At 43.9% G+C, this 13,353-nt stretch overlaps 1 protein-coding gene across 14 annotated transcripts in view; it reads left to right on the forward strand.

The window, feature by feature from the left end:
• DOCK7 (dedicator of cytokinesis 7) overlaps nucleotides 1–13,309 on the forward strand; it is a 109,233-nt gene extending 95,924 nt beyond the window's left edge. For 9 of the 14 annotated variants that reach the window (XM_054073346.1, XM_054073344.1, XM_054073347.1 and 6 more), the window contains 7 exons: nucleotides 547–672; nucleotides 1,995–2,084; nucleotides 2,806–3,042; nucleotides 3,895–4,038; nucleotides 4,893–4,999; nucleotides 6,020–6,187; nucleotides 7,777–13,309. In XM_054073346.1, coding sequence (XP_053929321.1) covers nucleotides 547–672; nucleotides 1,995–2,084; nucleotides 2,806–3,042; nucleotides 3,895–4,038; nucleotides 4,893–4,999; nucleotides 6,020–6,187; nucleotides 7,777–7,819 — 915 coding nt within the window. In that variant the 3' untranslated portion in view covers nucleotides 7,820–13,309. Of the gene's footprint in view, nucleotides 1–537; nucleotides 673–1,994; nucleotides 2,085–2,805; nucleotides 3,043–3,894; nucleotides 4,039–4,892; nucleotides 5,000–6,019; nucleotides 6,188–7,776 lie in introns of those variants that run through there. The other 5 variants (XM_054073345.1, XM_054073348.1, XM_054073352.1 and 2 more) reach the window with 2 other exon arrangements.
• Nucleotides 13,310–13,353: the final 44 nt, after the last annotated feature.

Below are 13,353 nucleotides of genomic sequence, written 5' to 3' on the forward strand. Positions count from 1 at the left end.
GTGTGAGAGAGTGAACTGGACATTGACTGCGGCCCAATCCTGCAATTACTCAAGAGTGAATTATGGGAGCTCCAGTGTTGGTAATTTTCAGGGGTGTCAGTGTGTAGTACCCCTGCGTGCTGCAGGCTGTCGGCAACTAGACTTCCCTGTGCCTACAGGCTAGGGGGTGTCTGCACAGGATTTGGAGAGCCTGAAATAATTACCTAAATGAATGCACTTGCTTTTGACCATTCCTCAAAGACATCTGACACCTCCAGATTCCTCTTTGGGTGGGAAAAGTTGTTGCAGGGCTGGGCTAATGGTCGTAACTGATCCATATAATTTCATGTTAGTTTATAATTTCATTGTGGTGTTTCCTGCTAAATGCATTCATGCTGAGTTCCAGATGTGTTTTGCTTTCCCTTCTTTCTTTCTTGTTTTTTTCCTTGTTTTTTAATTTTGTTTTTATTTTGTATAAATTTAGGAGCCTGACTGCAGCCACACTTGGGGGTATGCACGTCTCCGCACTAAAATAACCGTTTGTTTCTCCAAACCTAGGATGGAAAGAGGATGTTTGGCACCTACTTCCGGGTTGGTTTTTATGGAACTAAATTTGGAGACTTGGATGAGCAAGAATTTGTTTACAAGGAACCTGCGATAACAAAGTTAGCTGAAATTTCCCATAGGCTCGAGGTGAGATGATTATGGCCAACATCAGATTCTGTCCGTGAGTTGCAGTTTTAACTATTTTGCGTTGGTTGTTTAAGAGCTGAGTTGCCAAATTACAGGAAATGGCAAAAATGAAAATTGTTGGGCAAAACCAGCTCTGTGCCTGTTGGAAACTGATACAAATCTGAGCTTAGGGCAAGAGCCGCTTGGCAAAATAGCTTGCAGTGCCCCATGCAGTGACCCAGAGCTGCGCCTGATGCTTCCTGTCCTCTTGCTGATGCCACCTCTGCAGAAGGCAGGAGGAATGCAGAGAGTGGAAGCCCACAGGTTTTTGATCTTGCAGGAAAAGCTGCAGACCTGCTAGATTATTTGATCGTTTGTGGCCTATCATACTGTGTTTGTATTTCTCTTCAGCCGCCTGGTGTAAATGGGATGACCTGGGCTTCAAAAAAGGCTGAGATGCCTTTCAGGATCTGCCTTTTAGAAAGTATTGCATTTTACCGCCATTATGTTGCCGTCGTATAATGTTCCTCTGCTGAGAGACGGAGCTCTCTAAGGTGGCTGAATTTCAGAGCCCTTAGGTGGAACATCACAGGTCTGAAGTTTGCTTCAGCTATGAACAAGTAAAGGAAACTCTGATTAATCTAACTGGCCTGTGAAGGCAGCTCCAGGTACCACGCAGTGATCATCTGTACCCTGTAATGACTAGTCTGGCCTGGTTTTGTGGCAACCGACCTGTGTCTAGACAATGTCCTAGCACAGTCTGAGGACATCATTGGTCAGAGACTGTTCCCAGTGAGCACTGTGCACAGATGACGCCATCCCCAGTGGGAGAGGCAGGTCATTTAGCAGCATGGCTCTGGGCCATGCCATGCTAACTTGTCTGTAGGGCCAGAGGACATTTCATTTGCTAGAATAGATCTGATGTCACATTGTTGCTCACAACAGTTAGCTGCAGTTCAGAATCTGGCCATTCACATAGCCCAGCAAAGCCGTGCTCTGTAGCAGCACCTGACTTCCAGGCAGATCCCGTTTTTCAGTTGAGCTAACAGACACACAGTGAGCTCAAACGGCTTGTTCAGAACCATGCAGCATGTGTGCATGCAGCCGGAAGGCTCCCGAGTTCTCCTGCCTTCCAGGGCATTAGGCTTGTTTTTTCCTATTGCCCCTGGAATGTGACTGATATAATTCCCCTAGGTTCAGCAGATCCCATTCAGCCCAGCACAGCTACTGCTGAAGCCATGTGGAGCTTCACCTCCCCAGAATATGCCTTTATATCTCTCCAACCCCCATCTCTCATGACTGCATTTGATGGTTTCTTTCAATATATTTGCTCTTGATTGTAGGGATTTTATGGAGAACGGTTTGGTGAAGATGTGCTTGAAGTGATTAAGGACTCAAACCCTGTGGACAAATGTAAACTAGATCCTAACAAGGTAAGAGCACAAGTGCAGGTTTAGAAGTAGAGCTGGTCTTGAATGTAAGCAATGGAACAAATCCTGCCCTAAATTCAACAAGTAGGCAATGAAATCGTGTACGGGGTGTCTTGTGACTGCTTGGGATGAGTGTTGAAGAAAATCATCTCTGCAGGGGAATGCAGAATTGGCCATTTTGATCTCTGCCACAGGCACTGCCCTTGCAGTGGCTGGTGGGAATGGAGGAGACAAAAGGACAGCAAAGGCCCAGCCTGCATTTGCCTTTCTCTGTAGTCTCCACTGAGTGAAAGGCAGTTTGCTGTTCGCTGGCCATGGCCTATTTTGCGGCTGCAACATTTTGTCATTCTTGAGCCATGTCCTTTAAGCATAGCAGAAATAACAGGAGCGTGCCTAGGAAACAGGACTGTGGCTTAGGGCAGGACATCACCTGCAAGGAAGGGACAGACATGTTTCATGTGAAGAGCATTGAGCCAAGAGGGCAGTGAGCTGGATTTTATCCAGTCCAGACACTGCTGAGCAGTTACCAGCACCCCTAGCCCCCGTCAACCTGAGTGTGATTTTTCTGAGTAAAGGTAAGGAACAGTCCTAGTTCTTCCAGAGGTGTCTTCAAGAGGAAAGAAAGCAATCTGGGTTACTACACAGCTGAAAAGCAGGGTGTAGGAGATGGCTCCTCTCCTCTGGCCCTCTACCTCACCATGCACACCTGGATTCCTTCCTGCAGGCCTACATTCAGATAACCTATGTGGAGCCGTACTTTGACACATACGAGATGAAGGACAGGATAACTTACTTCGACAAAAACTACAACTTGCGGCGTTTCATGTACTGCACGCCCTTCACACTGGATGGCCGAGCTCACGGGGAGCTGCATGAGCAGTTCAAGCGCAAAACAATCTTGACGACGTCCCACGCTTTCCCTTACATTAAAACCAGAATAAACGTCATTCACAAAGAGGAGGTGAGGCCTGAGCTCTCAGGGGTTTCCTGTGTTTGAAGGGAGCTACTATACAAGACTAAGGGAAGTAGATGTTGCTGAAACTCATCCATCATGTATTTGTAGTTTAATACTACATTCCTTCACGCTGTCACGTTAATACAGATGCACCCTCCTGGCCATCACTAGTCTGCCTTTTCCCTCTGATAAAGATGCATAAGTTCGGCAAAGAGCAAGAGCAGACAGCACTGTCGTGAGCTGCTCTGGCTGTTCGCTGTAGGGGCTGTGCATGAGACTCCTTCATTTTAAGTTTAAGAATGCCTCGTTTCTGTTGAACTTTTCTGTGTTCCTGTTCAACCTAAACTAAATCCAGACCAATTTAGAAATGCAGTGTGTCCTGCCACCTCTTTCACCTGTGTATCCAGATTGCAGCAGCTGATGTGTAGGGGTCCTTTGGGAGCTCTGTAGTCATGCTGGTTGCTCTCTTCCATTCTGCTTGAGCAACTGTCCTTCACTCTGTGTGGTGGCCCACTTGCGTGGCCTCAATGCTCGAGGCCGGTGGGTGTTGAGGCCTCGCAGAGAGGTTTATCCCAAAGCTATGTTGAACACAAATCTGTTTCCTCAGAAGCAATCTCAGAAAGCTCTTGAGTATACAGGTGTAGAAACACATTCAAAAATCAAACTTTTTCTTGATGTTCCTAAACCAAGGCTGCGAGGATGTGTTACTACAGTGCTTCTGTTCAGACTGCCAGTCCTGTTGGTGTCCTCCAGCACTCGAGTGTGCCACCCCAAAGTGATCTTTGTGTTTCTGAAAGTCAGTATTTGGTTGACAGTCTCAGCCGTAACAAGCATCCTGTGTTCTGGCTACTTGCTTAGATCATTTTGACGCCCATCGAAGTTGCCATAGAGGACATGCAGAAAAAAACACAAGAATTAGCTTTTGCAACCCACCAAGACCCTGCGGACCCAAAGATGCTGCAGATGGTGCTGCAAGGATCAGTAGGTACCACAGTAAATCAGGTGAGGATCGCTATCCAAGTTGGAGACACTGGGGTAGTGCCTATCACTCAGCGCAGTGGATGCTCAGCATTAGGCCTTATTTCTAAATTACCTTGGATTTTCTCTGTTCAGTCTGTGGGATGTGTTTAAGGTCACTGGTGTCTGTAGACCCCCTGCTTTCAGTGGCTTTGCCATTTAAGTATGAGTGCTGAAAATGAGGTTAGATCTGCAAAGTGGCTGATAAAGAGACAGCCCTTCTCCCCCATATACCTGCTCCTTCCTGGCAGTCACAGTTGTTACTGCCTGCTTCTCCTTCTTCCTTTAAAAAAAAAAAAAGTTTTATTACTTTCCCTCTGGTTAGCCAGGCTCCGGTGGGTGGAAGTAGGGTTGTGTCCCACGGTGGTTTTTGAACAAAATGGAAAGCAAAACTAGTGAATGGAGAAAAACTGAGGAAAAACTGAGAGAATGCAAGTAAAGCCCTACTAATGCTCAAGCTGAAGAAAAGAATTTGAAGTTCTGGGTTGAGTTTACAGTACTGGCAAACACTTCCTTGGTTCCATCTGGATTGTTTAAACTTAGTTGTGATTTGAGCAAACTTTGTCGAGAGTCTTTATAAGAGAAAACAAATGTAGAATCTGTGCATTTTCTCACACTGTTTTCCAAAAGCAGAGTTTTATTTAAAAAAACCCACAAACCTAAAAGAGATTCAGTTGTGATGTTTGGTGATTTATGCCAGATTTGCCAGCTGCAATTCTTCAAGACACATTCTGTAAGGAAATGTTGAATGCTGCAAATGTTTCTGTGTGCAAGAAGTTTCTCCAGCAATTGTATATGAGATATGGTTCCAAGAAACTTTTTCTCTTCTGCTCCTAAAGGGACCACTAGAAGTTGCACAAGTTTTCTTGTCTGAAATACCCAATGATCCAAAGCTCTTCAGACATCATAACAAACTCCGGCTCTGTTTCAAAGATTTCACGAAAAGGTACAGAGTATATTCTTCCAACCACCTGACAGATGCAGTTGTTACTGCCACCCCAGGCAGGACCATGTACAGTAACACAGGGAATGTCAGGAGAGAGGAGTATCATCTTGTAACTCCACCTGTCGAGTTGGTTAGTTGCCTGTTTCTTTGGCACTGCAGGTCCATGACTTAAGTCAAATCAAGTGGCTGAAGTCATTTGCCTTTGCTCTTTATCGGGAATGAATTAGTGATCACAGTACACTTGTGATCAAGTGTTCCTGTTTCAGAAAACACAACTAGCCATGCCGGCACAAATAATATCGCTGGTTGGCAGGGTCAGGAGAAACTGAATTGGCCAGGCGATTTAGTTTCCCTCTGAAGTGAGTTTCTCCACACGCAGTGGAAGCATGTTGGCAGTATCCTCTCAAGAAATGTGCTGGCTGCTCTGCTTTCTTCTTGAGTAATGCAAACCACGGTCTCAGTCCAGCATCGTTTGCAGGCACCAAGGAATTATGAAAGAGTAATTGAAATAAAAATGTTCCATGCAGATAGATCCAGTGGCAATGTAATATTCATGCATGTAGTAAGTGACATTGATGATACAGTTCTTTCCATAGCCTTTGTTAAAATTTTATCTTTCCAAGTAGCAGGGTTCCTGATGAACATGTCTGCTATTTATTAATCTTTCTTGGGGAGAGCAGTAGGTCTGTCCATCTTTAAATCCTCTTGGACTGGAATTGGCTATGTAGAGATCAGCTTTTCATTTCTCTTCAGGGAGGATAGATGTAACTGGAAAGTAAATTGAAATTAAAAAGGAGTTGCCACTCTGGAATGAAATGGAAATTGGAAATAGGATACGCTTTGCTTTCCCCATGGACACCAACTGGCTTAGCTGAGTCTTTATTAGCCAGAAGACAAGATAGAGAAGGATATTATGTGTCATCCCAGAGGAACAGAAGGAGGTTTTTACTAGTACAGATTAATAATTCTCTAGCAGGTCCTTTTTTTATGGCCCAAGTTTCACAGGCTTTTCTTTTGTAGATGTGAAGATGCTCTGCGCAAGAACAAGAGCCTGATCGGTCCAGACCAAAAGGAGTATCAGCGAGAACTTGAAAGGAATTATCATCGGTTAAAGGAAGCTCTCCAGCCTTTGATAAACAGAAAGATCCCACAGTTGTATAAGGCAGTGCTGCCGGTCACTTGCCACAGGTGGATATTTGATTTTGATAGGGAGGGTGTAAAATTGGGGTGTCTGGTCTTCCTGGTGAATTTGTGACATCTTTTTATTCTCAATTATGGCTCTTCTGGCTGAGTCCCTCTCTTTTCCTTTCTGCCCTGAGCTCAGAGCACATCCCCTTCCCAGCAGTTATGGTAGGTGGTGGTTGCAATGGTTCCTTTTGTTCCTTATCAATGAGAACTTTTTTTTCATCCTGCATCCCATTCTTTTTAGATTCAAAACCACCCTCAGTGTGGCAGGACTTTGACACTTGTTTATTCACAGTGAAACTGGGACAAGGAGCTCCAGGGGCAGATTGGGTAGAAAAATAGTTGATGTCTTGATGCTGGAAGACCATTCAGCTGGAGTCTGGTCTTTCTTATTCATCTGCAGTGAGACTGAGCATGAAGATGCCACTAGGAATGTAAGAAGCAGGTCAGAGCCCATAGCACTGTAATCCCCTGGCTGCAGCTGTGCCTGAGCACAGGGACATAAAGTTTCTAACATGGCTGTGGCTCCCAGAATAGGGGCAGGAGGGTTTCCTAGCAGGTACCCTCCAGGTAAACTTTGGCTTGACAGCCCTTGTTGCTCTGACAGATGCTCTGTCCCCTGTCAGCACGGCAGACTCACACAATCCAGCCAGACCACCCTACATTGTGGTCTCGCTTGAGTGAGTGGGGGGAGGTTTTTACTCATAGATGCTTCATTAGCACCAAGTAGAACGGTGACGGTGCTTTTAGCAACAGACCCTCTAGGAGACTTGTGTGAATGTGGACTTCAGCTCATGTCCGTGCCATTGGTTTAGGAGAATACAGTCGTGGTCTCAAGCCTCTCCTCGTGTAAGTGTTGTTCAGAGGTGAAGACCAATGGGGAGCACAAAAGATGCTGTGAAAAGAGAAACACGGACAACATAAAAAGAGCAAGAAAGGAAGAAGGAATTAGTGTTCCCAGCTCACATGGCAGTGCTTAGCAATGTTTCTATGGCTGAATTTGATGTATTTTTCTGTCTGCTGAATACAGCAGGAAGAAGGTGGCTTTCCCTCATTAACTGGGTTCCTGACGGTTTAAGCTCTCCCCAGATCACGTACGAGGTGCTAGCCGTTCTCTGCTGGAGTCAGTTTTCTCTGGCAGGGACGGTGGCAGTACCAGTGCTTCCCTCCCCATCCCAACTGGGAACCTCACAAGCACTTTTGTCATGGTAATTATTTTCTAATATTGTGAAATTCAGCCTGCGCAGGGACTGTCATACAGGTATTCCAGGCAAATTCCACTTAGAGATTTATTAGAAAGACTTAAATTAGGTTTCAGTAGTGCTGATGGTTTTGGCTGCTTCTTTGTGTTCACGTGAACTAAATTTTCTATCAGCTTTCATGTCAGTAAATCCTGGGCAGCTGTATGATCCCAGATATAGACCCAAACCCAAATAATTTGAAAAGCATTGAGTTAATGTCAGTGGATTTAATTTTTATAGTAGACCGCTTTAGAAAATACTGGAAATCAAGCACAGAATCATTCTTCTGATGAGGCTTCTTTGTTTCATCATGGAAAATATGAGCTCATCATTGTATTTTCTCTCCCTCAGAGACTCCTTCAGCAGGATGAGCCTTCGCAAAATGGATATCTAAACAAGTAAAAACCAAAATAAAAAAGCACTTAAAATTAAGGTTTTGAAAAGAAAGAGCCTTGTTATCAGCGCTGGGAATCAAAGAAGTTTTATTGTGAAATAAAACTTGGACTTCATCCTGGACATCCCACACACCTCTTCCTCCATCAAAGTGTTCAGTGGCCAAAAATCATTTTGAATTGTCAAATGTAGACTTATCGATGTTTGAGAAGAAATCATGACAGTGGTATCCAGAGTATTGGTGATGAGCTGTAAACTTACCTGTTTTTTAAGGCATTTTTATGACTCCAAGGTACACTAAACGCATTTACCCTTATTTATAGCATTACCTAATGTTAAATTTATTTACTTTTAGTTCATATATTTAATTTATATTAGGACCATACACAAATGCATTTTTGAAGTTTTTAATGTAGTGATGATGGTTATTTTGATGGTACTATTAAATATGTGAATGTTTACACTTTAATTCCCTGTGCATTGGACTTCAGAGCTCACCATCCTTGGGAAAAAGGTTCAGAGAAAGGTAAGTTGCAGTAACACTTCTTAACCAAGTGTTAAGTGTTTTTATTATCACTGTCCTTTTTCCTTTGTAACGCTACATATGAATTGCTGCAAAGAAAAGTAATTCCATCTCTAGCCATCAGAAGGGACATCTTGTTAACATTTTACCACCTTCGGTGCCAGTGAAGTAGAGTTTCAGCATGACTTCTGTGTGCATGTGGTTGTCTCCACCAGCTAGGAAGTCCAAACAGCACAGTAATCTCCTCATAATTTGGAATGTGCGATTCAGCTTAGCAGTGTAAATGCAACTAGGCTGCTTTTTTTGTCCCTTTTTCTATTGAAAAACTAATTCCACCGGGGAAAAGAACATAAAGTGATTTCACCGTTTAAGTTTAAAGCTTACGTAGAAAACATAGTTTGCATTGTTGTTTATGTAAAGAAAAACATCTGTTTTACAGCAGTTATCTTGGTGACTAACACAGCTCTTCAAGGAAACGTCAGAACTGGAGCTGAGTACACTACTCTTAAATCTAGCCCTTTGTATTTTTCCTCCCTTGGAAGAGGTGGTATGTGATTAAACACAAGCTTATCTTCTGGATATAAATACCTAAATATGCATACATATACATAGATACATGTACATATATATATACACACACACATACACACACCAATTTGATACATGTACTATCATATTTATATAAAAATAGAAGAAAAAAAAGGAGGTTATGCATAAGATTTTAAGATAGTAAACAATTATACATCATCCTTTCCAATTTGTGAGTATCTAACTTTTTGAAACCTAAGTAGTTCTTACCTTCGGTTCTAACATGCACATTCCTGTATAGTAGAAGGTGCTGGGGTGTGTGTTTGGGGTTCACCCCCTTCTGTTTTAGCACCTGTAGCTGCAGCGAGTGCCCACCCTTCTGCATCAGCAGGGAGGGCTTTAGGGTGTGGGGAAGGTTGCTTTTATTCTCAATACTTATTTCAAGTTATTTAGTGGCTGCCTCTCAGTGGGCTGGTAGCAGGATGATTGTACTCTTACTGCTGAGCAGGGCTGAAAAGGCGCGGTGTCTCGGAGCCCCCGTGGGCTGTAGGTTTGTGGCAGCCCTGGGGGGATGGTACCTCGTGGGATGGCACAGGGCAAGGGCCCCCAGGGCATGCTGGCTGTGGCTAAGGGGTGTATTGGGGAAGGGAGCACGGTACTGCCAATTGCTGCTCCTTCTCCAGTGCTCTTTTGTTCCAACAGCTTCACAGCAGTGTTGTATTTGGGTAACTGAAATGCAGTGCTCTTTGCAGTGTGCCAGTCTCTGCCTGTTTGCCTTGAACACAAGTAATCCTGACCTCGTGCCACGTCCCAGGTAGTAACGCAGGAAAGTCTGCCTGGAGCTTCTTGCATAAAGGAAAACTACTCCTCTCCGAGTCTTTTTTTTTTTTGTGCCTCCAAGGCATCTCAAGGGACTATTGCAAAGTCCAGAGTTGTTAACAAGACCATGGAAGCGATGTGTTGCTTTTCCAACTCCAATATTGGATAATACTAAGGAAGGAGGGGGTAGCTTCGCAAGAGATTTATATCATAGTATCATCATAGTATACTAAGGGTTGGAAGGGACCTTAAAGATCATCTAGTTCTAACCCCCCCGCCATGGGCAGGGACATCCCACTAAATCATGCTGCCCAAGGCCCCATCCAACCTGGCCTTGAACACCTCCAGAGATGGGGCACCCACAGCCTCCCTGGGCAACCTGTGCCAGTGCCTCAACACTCTCATAGTGAAGAAATTCTTCTTAATGTCCAGTCTAAATCTGCCCCTCTCCAGTTTATACCTGTTCCCCCTGGTCCTATCCCCACAAGCCTTTACGAATAGCCCCTCTCCAGCTTTCCTGTAGCACCCCCCCTCAGGTACTGGAAGGTCGCTATAAGATCTCCTCTGAGCCTTCTCCAGGCTGAACAACCCCAACTCTCTGAGCCTGTCCTTGTAGGGAAGGTGCTCCAGCACTCTGATCATCTTCGTGCCCTCCTCTGGACCTGTTCCAACAGCTCCATATCCTTCTTACTTTGAGGACTCAGTATGGACACAGTATTCTAGATGAGGTCTCACAATAGAGGTATAGAGGGGCAGAATCCCCTCCCTCACCCTGCTGGCCACACTTCTTTTGATGCAGCCCAGGACACAGTTGGCCTTCTGGGCTGCGAGCACACATTGACGGCTCATGTTGAGCTTCTCATCAACCAGCACCCCTGAGTCCTTCTCTGCAGGGCTGCTCTCAAGCACGTCATCCCCCATCCTGTACTGAAAACGGGGATTGCCCCGACCCAGGTGCAGGACCTTACATTTGGCCTTGTTGAACCTCGTGGGGCTCTCGTATGAAGAGGCATGCAAAATATTTACAAATTGACAAAGGGGAAACAAATCCCAATGCCCATGAAAGAAACCTGAATTTACAGCCGTCTTTGGATATTGTTTCTTCAGCTAGGAAAGCATCTATTTTTATCCAAATCTTGAACAAATACCCTTTGCATCTACCAGATGGCCCCATGTCAGCATGAACCCAACCAGCTTATCAGTACATCAGTACAGCTCAGCGATGGTAAAACTCGAGTGTAATATGGAAAGTTTAGACTGGGCAGCAACGTTTTGTTTGCAGTTGCAGCAAACTGCAAGCCATGTGCAACCGAGGACGTGAGGCCCTGAATGGGTGACTTGTTCAGGAGGGGTGGCGAGCGCTTTCCTTTGGCAAGTCTCAAAAAAACCCCACCCTGTACCATCTATGCTTACGCCTGAGAAGTGTTTTTTCATTCAGCATATTCCCGCCAATTGTGTTTTCCATTCTGCTGCCTACAAAGAATGTTCCCCTCAAGCTGTGTAGTGTGATGGAGGACAGCTGGGCCTTCCTTTGATTACACTGCAGCCAGTGTTTTGATGAATGTAATGTGTTTTATTTCCTTGGAACACTTCCTGTTCTTGCAGTTGAGTGAAAAAGATAAGTCCTGGGTCAAGTGTGGAAAAATAAATGTTCATTTGGAGGCTAAAATTCAGCAAACCAAATACTGCAGGCAGTAAAAAAAGAATAGCATTCTGTGCTGTGATTTGGCTGCCCTTGCAGAGTAAGATTACTGGTGGGGTTTGGTGATTTTTTTAACGTAGGTAAGTCTTGCTTTAGACTACAAAATTATTGCAGTGACCATGCTTTGGACAAGGGAGGCTTCTCAGTGAATGTGGAATTCCAGTTATTTCTCCTCTGTTGAAGATACTATTCCTACAGCCATAGATTCAGCATGAGTTCATAAGCAATTCTAAATTTATAGTCCAGCCTTTCTCACACCATTTCTATTGATGGGACAAATTTCTAGATCGAAACATATTTCAGTAATAAATCATCACTGAGGATACACTGCAAAAGTCAAGGCCTGTAGAAAAATCAGAAGTTCATAGTAACACAGAAAATACACTAAAGGTATTTTTCATGAGTTACCTATAGACAAGGTCCCACACAAGAAACCCAGAGAGTTTCAGGAACAGTATATCTAACAAATTAAGAAAACCAACTCTACCCACCTTCCAGCAGTTCCCTTCTGAGCTCACATGCAGCTGCATCCGATGCTGCCAATGTTCAGAGCAGTTCCACAGATTGTTTCCTGAAGGGCTGTTGAGATTCTCCATCGGTTTTGCTTTTGTACCTTCTACCGACAAAATATGGGTTCCTTTGAGCACGGACTGGATCTTTGGGAAGAGGCAGCCAGGTCTGGCGAGTAGCAGGGAGAGCTCAAGTACGGTGATGTTGTTATTTGCTAAAAAACTGCTTCATAGACAAAGCGGTGGGGGCTGGTGTGTCGTCTTGATGTTAACATTCATTCTTTTACACCAACATTTTCCAGCTGAGGGCAAGAGAAACGTCTCCATTTGAACACACATCCCCTTGTCCTCAGTGAAGCGATTAAGTTGAGCCTTGTCTCCCTGTGACAGGTTTTATATCCACCTCTGTCTCCCTTCTCCCACTCTGGGTTTCTGAGCTACAGGGTTGGTGTGTGGTTTTATGGTTTGGACCTCATATACAACATTATAATAGGAGATTGTAAAAAAACAAAGTACTTCCAAATAAGTGTGAGAGAGGTTTTAGGGCTTTTCCTGTAAATAAATTCATTTGTATCGGAAAAAGTTTAAATACAGCCAGAGACCTAGGGCGTGCTCTTATCTTGTCTCTCTCCCCTTGCCTCTGCAGCAGCACTTTGTCATCCACCCACGCTGACAGCAGAAATAACACTCATCCTATTTTGTGTCATAGTTTTAAGATTTTAATTGGAGTTTATAGGATTCACATTAACATTTTGGCATTCAACAGATGATTTAGAATTTCAATGCCAAACATTTCACTTGTTTTTACACTTACCTGTTTCCCTTTCCCGTTGCTTCTGAACCTTACCTCTAGTCATCACATGCCTTCAAATTAGGATGCGGTGTACAATAATCAGTTATTTTTAAAGCACTTTAAGTCTTCCATTTATCTAAGATAGAATTTCCTAACCTTTTCGTAACAGTGCCCAACAACTCTTACTTTCCACTTCTCCCTCTCCGAATACGAGTCAGATGTAGTCATCTCTGATGCATATCATAATTTTTTTATTTCTTATATACATTCTTAACAAAGCATCAAAGCCAAATGCTTTTGTTTTCCCACACTGCAGTCGGCTCCAAGTACAAAGTAACTGTTATAAGATCACCACCGAGTTCCAAATCCACCCAAACAGATATGCAGATTAGAGGGCTTTACTCTTAGAAGTACAAAATTATTTTAATTACACTACACCCCCCTGCTTTGAAGTATTAATCACACCTATTTACACATTGCCCATTTAACACCTATGCAACAAGATGTAAATTAGACCATGAAAACATTTCTATAAGGTTCGGTTCCTCCCAAAACACTAATCAAGGCTGTGAGACCCTTTTCTTGTGCTTAGAGTTGTGCTGAGCAGAATAGAACTGGGTAAGGAGAACAGCACCAGTAAACCACGTCAATTACCCAAAGA

This window comes from Cuculus canorus, chromosome 8, assembly GCF_017976375.1.
Source record: "Cuculus canorus isolate bCucCan1 chromosome 8, bCucCan1.pri, whole genome shotgun sequence".
In the NCBI taxonomy this organism is placed as follows: Eukaryota; Metazoa; Chordata; class Aves; order Cuculiformes; family Cuculidae; genus Cuculus; species Cuculus canorus.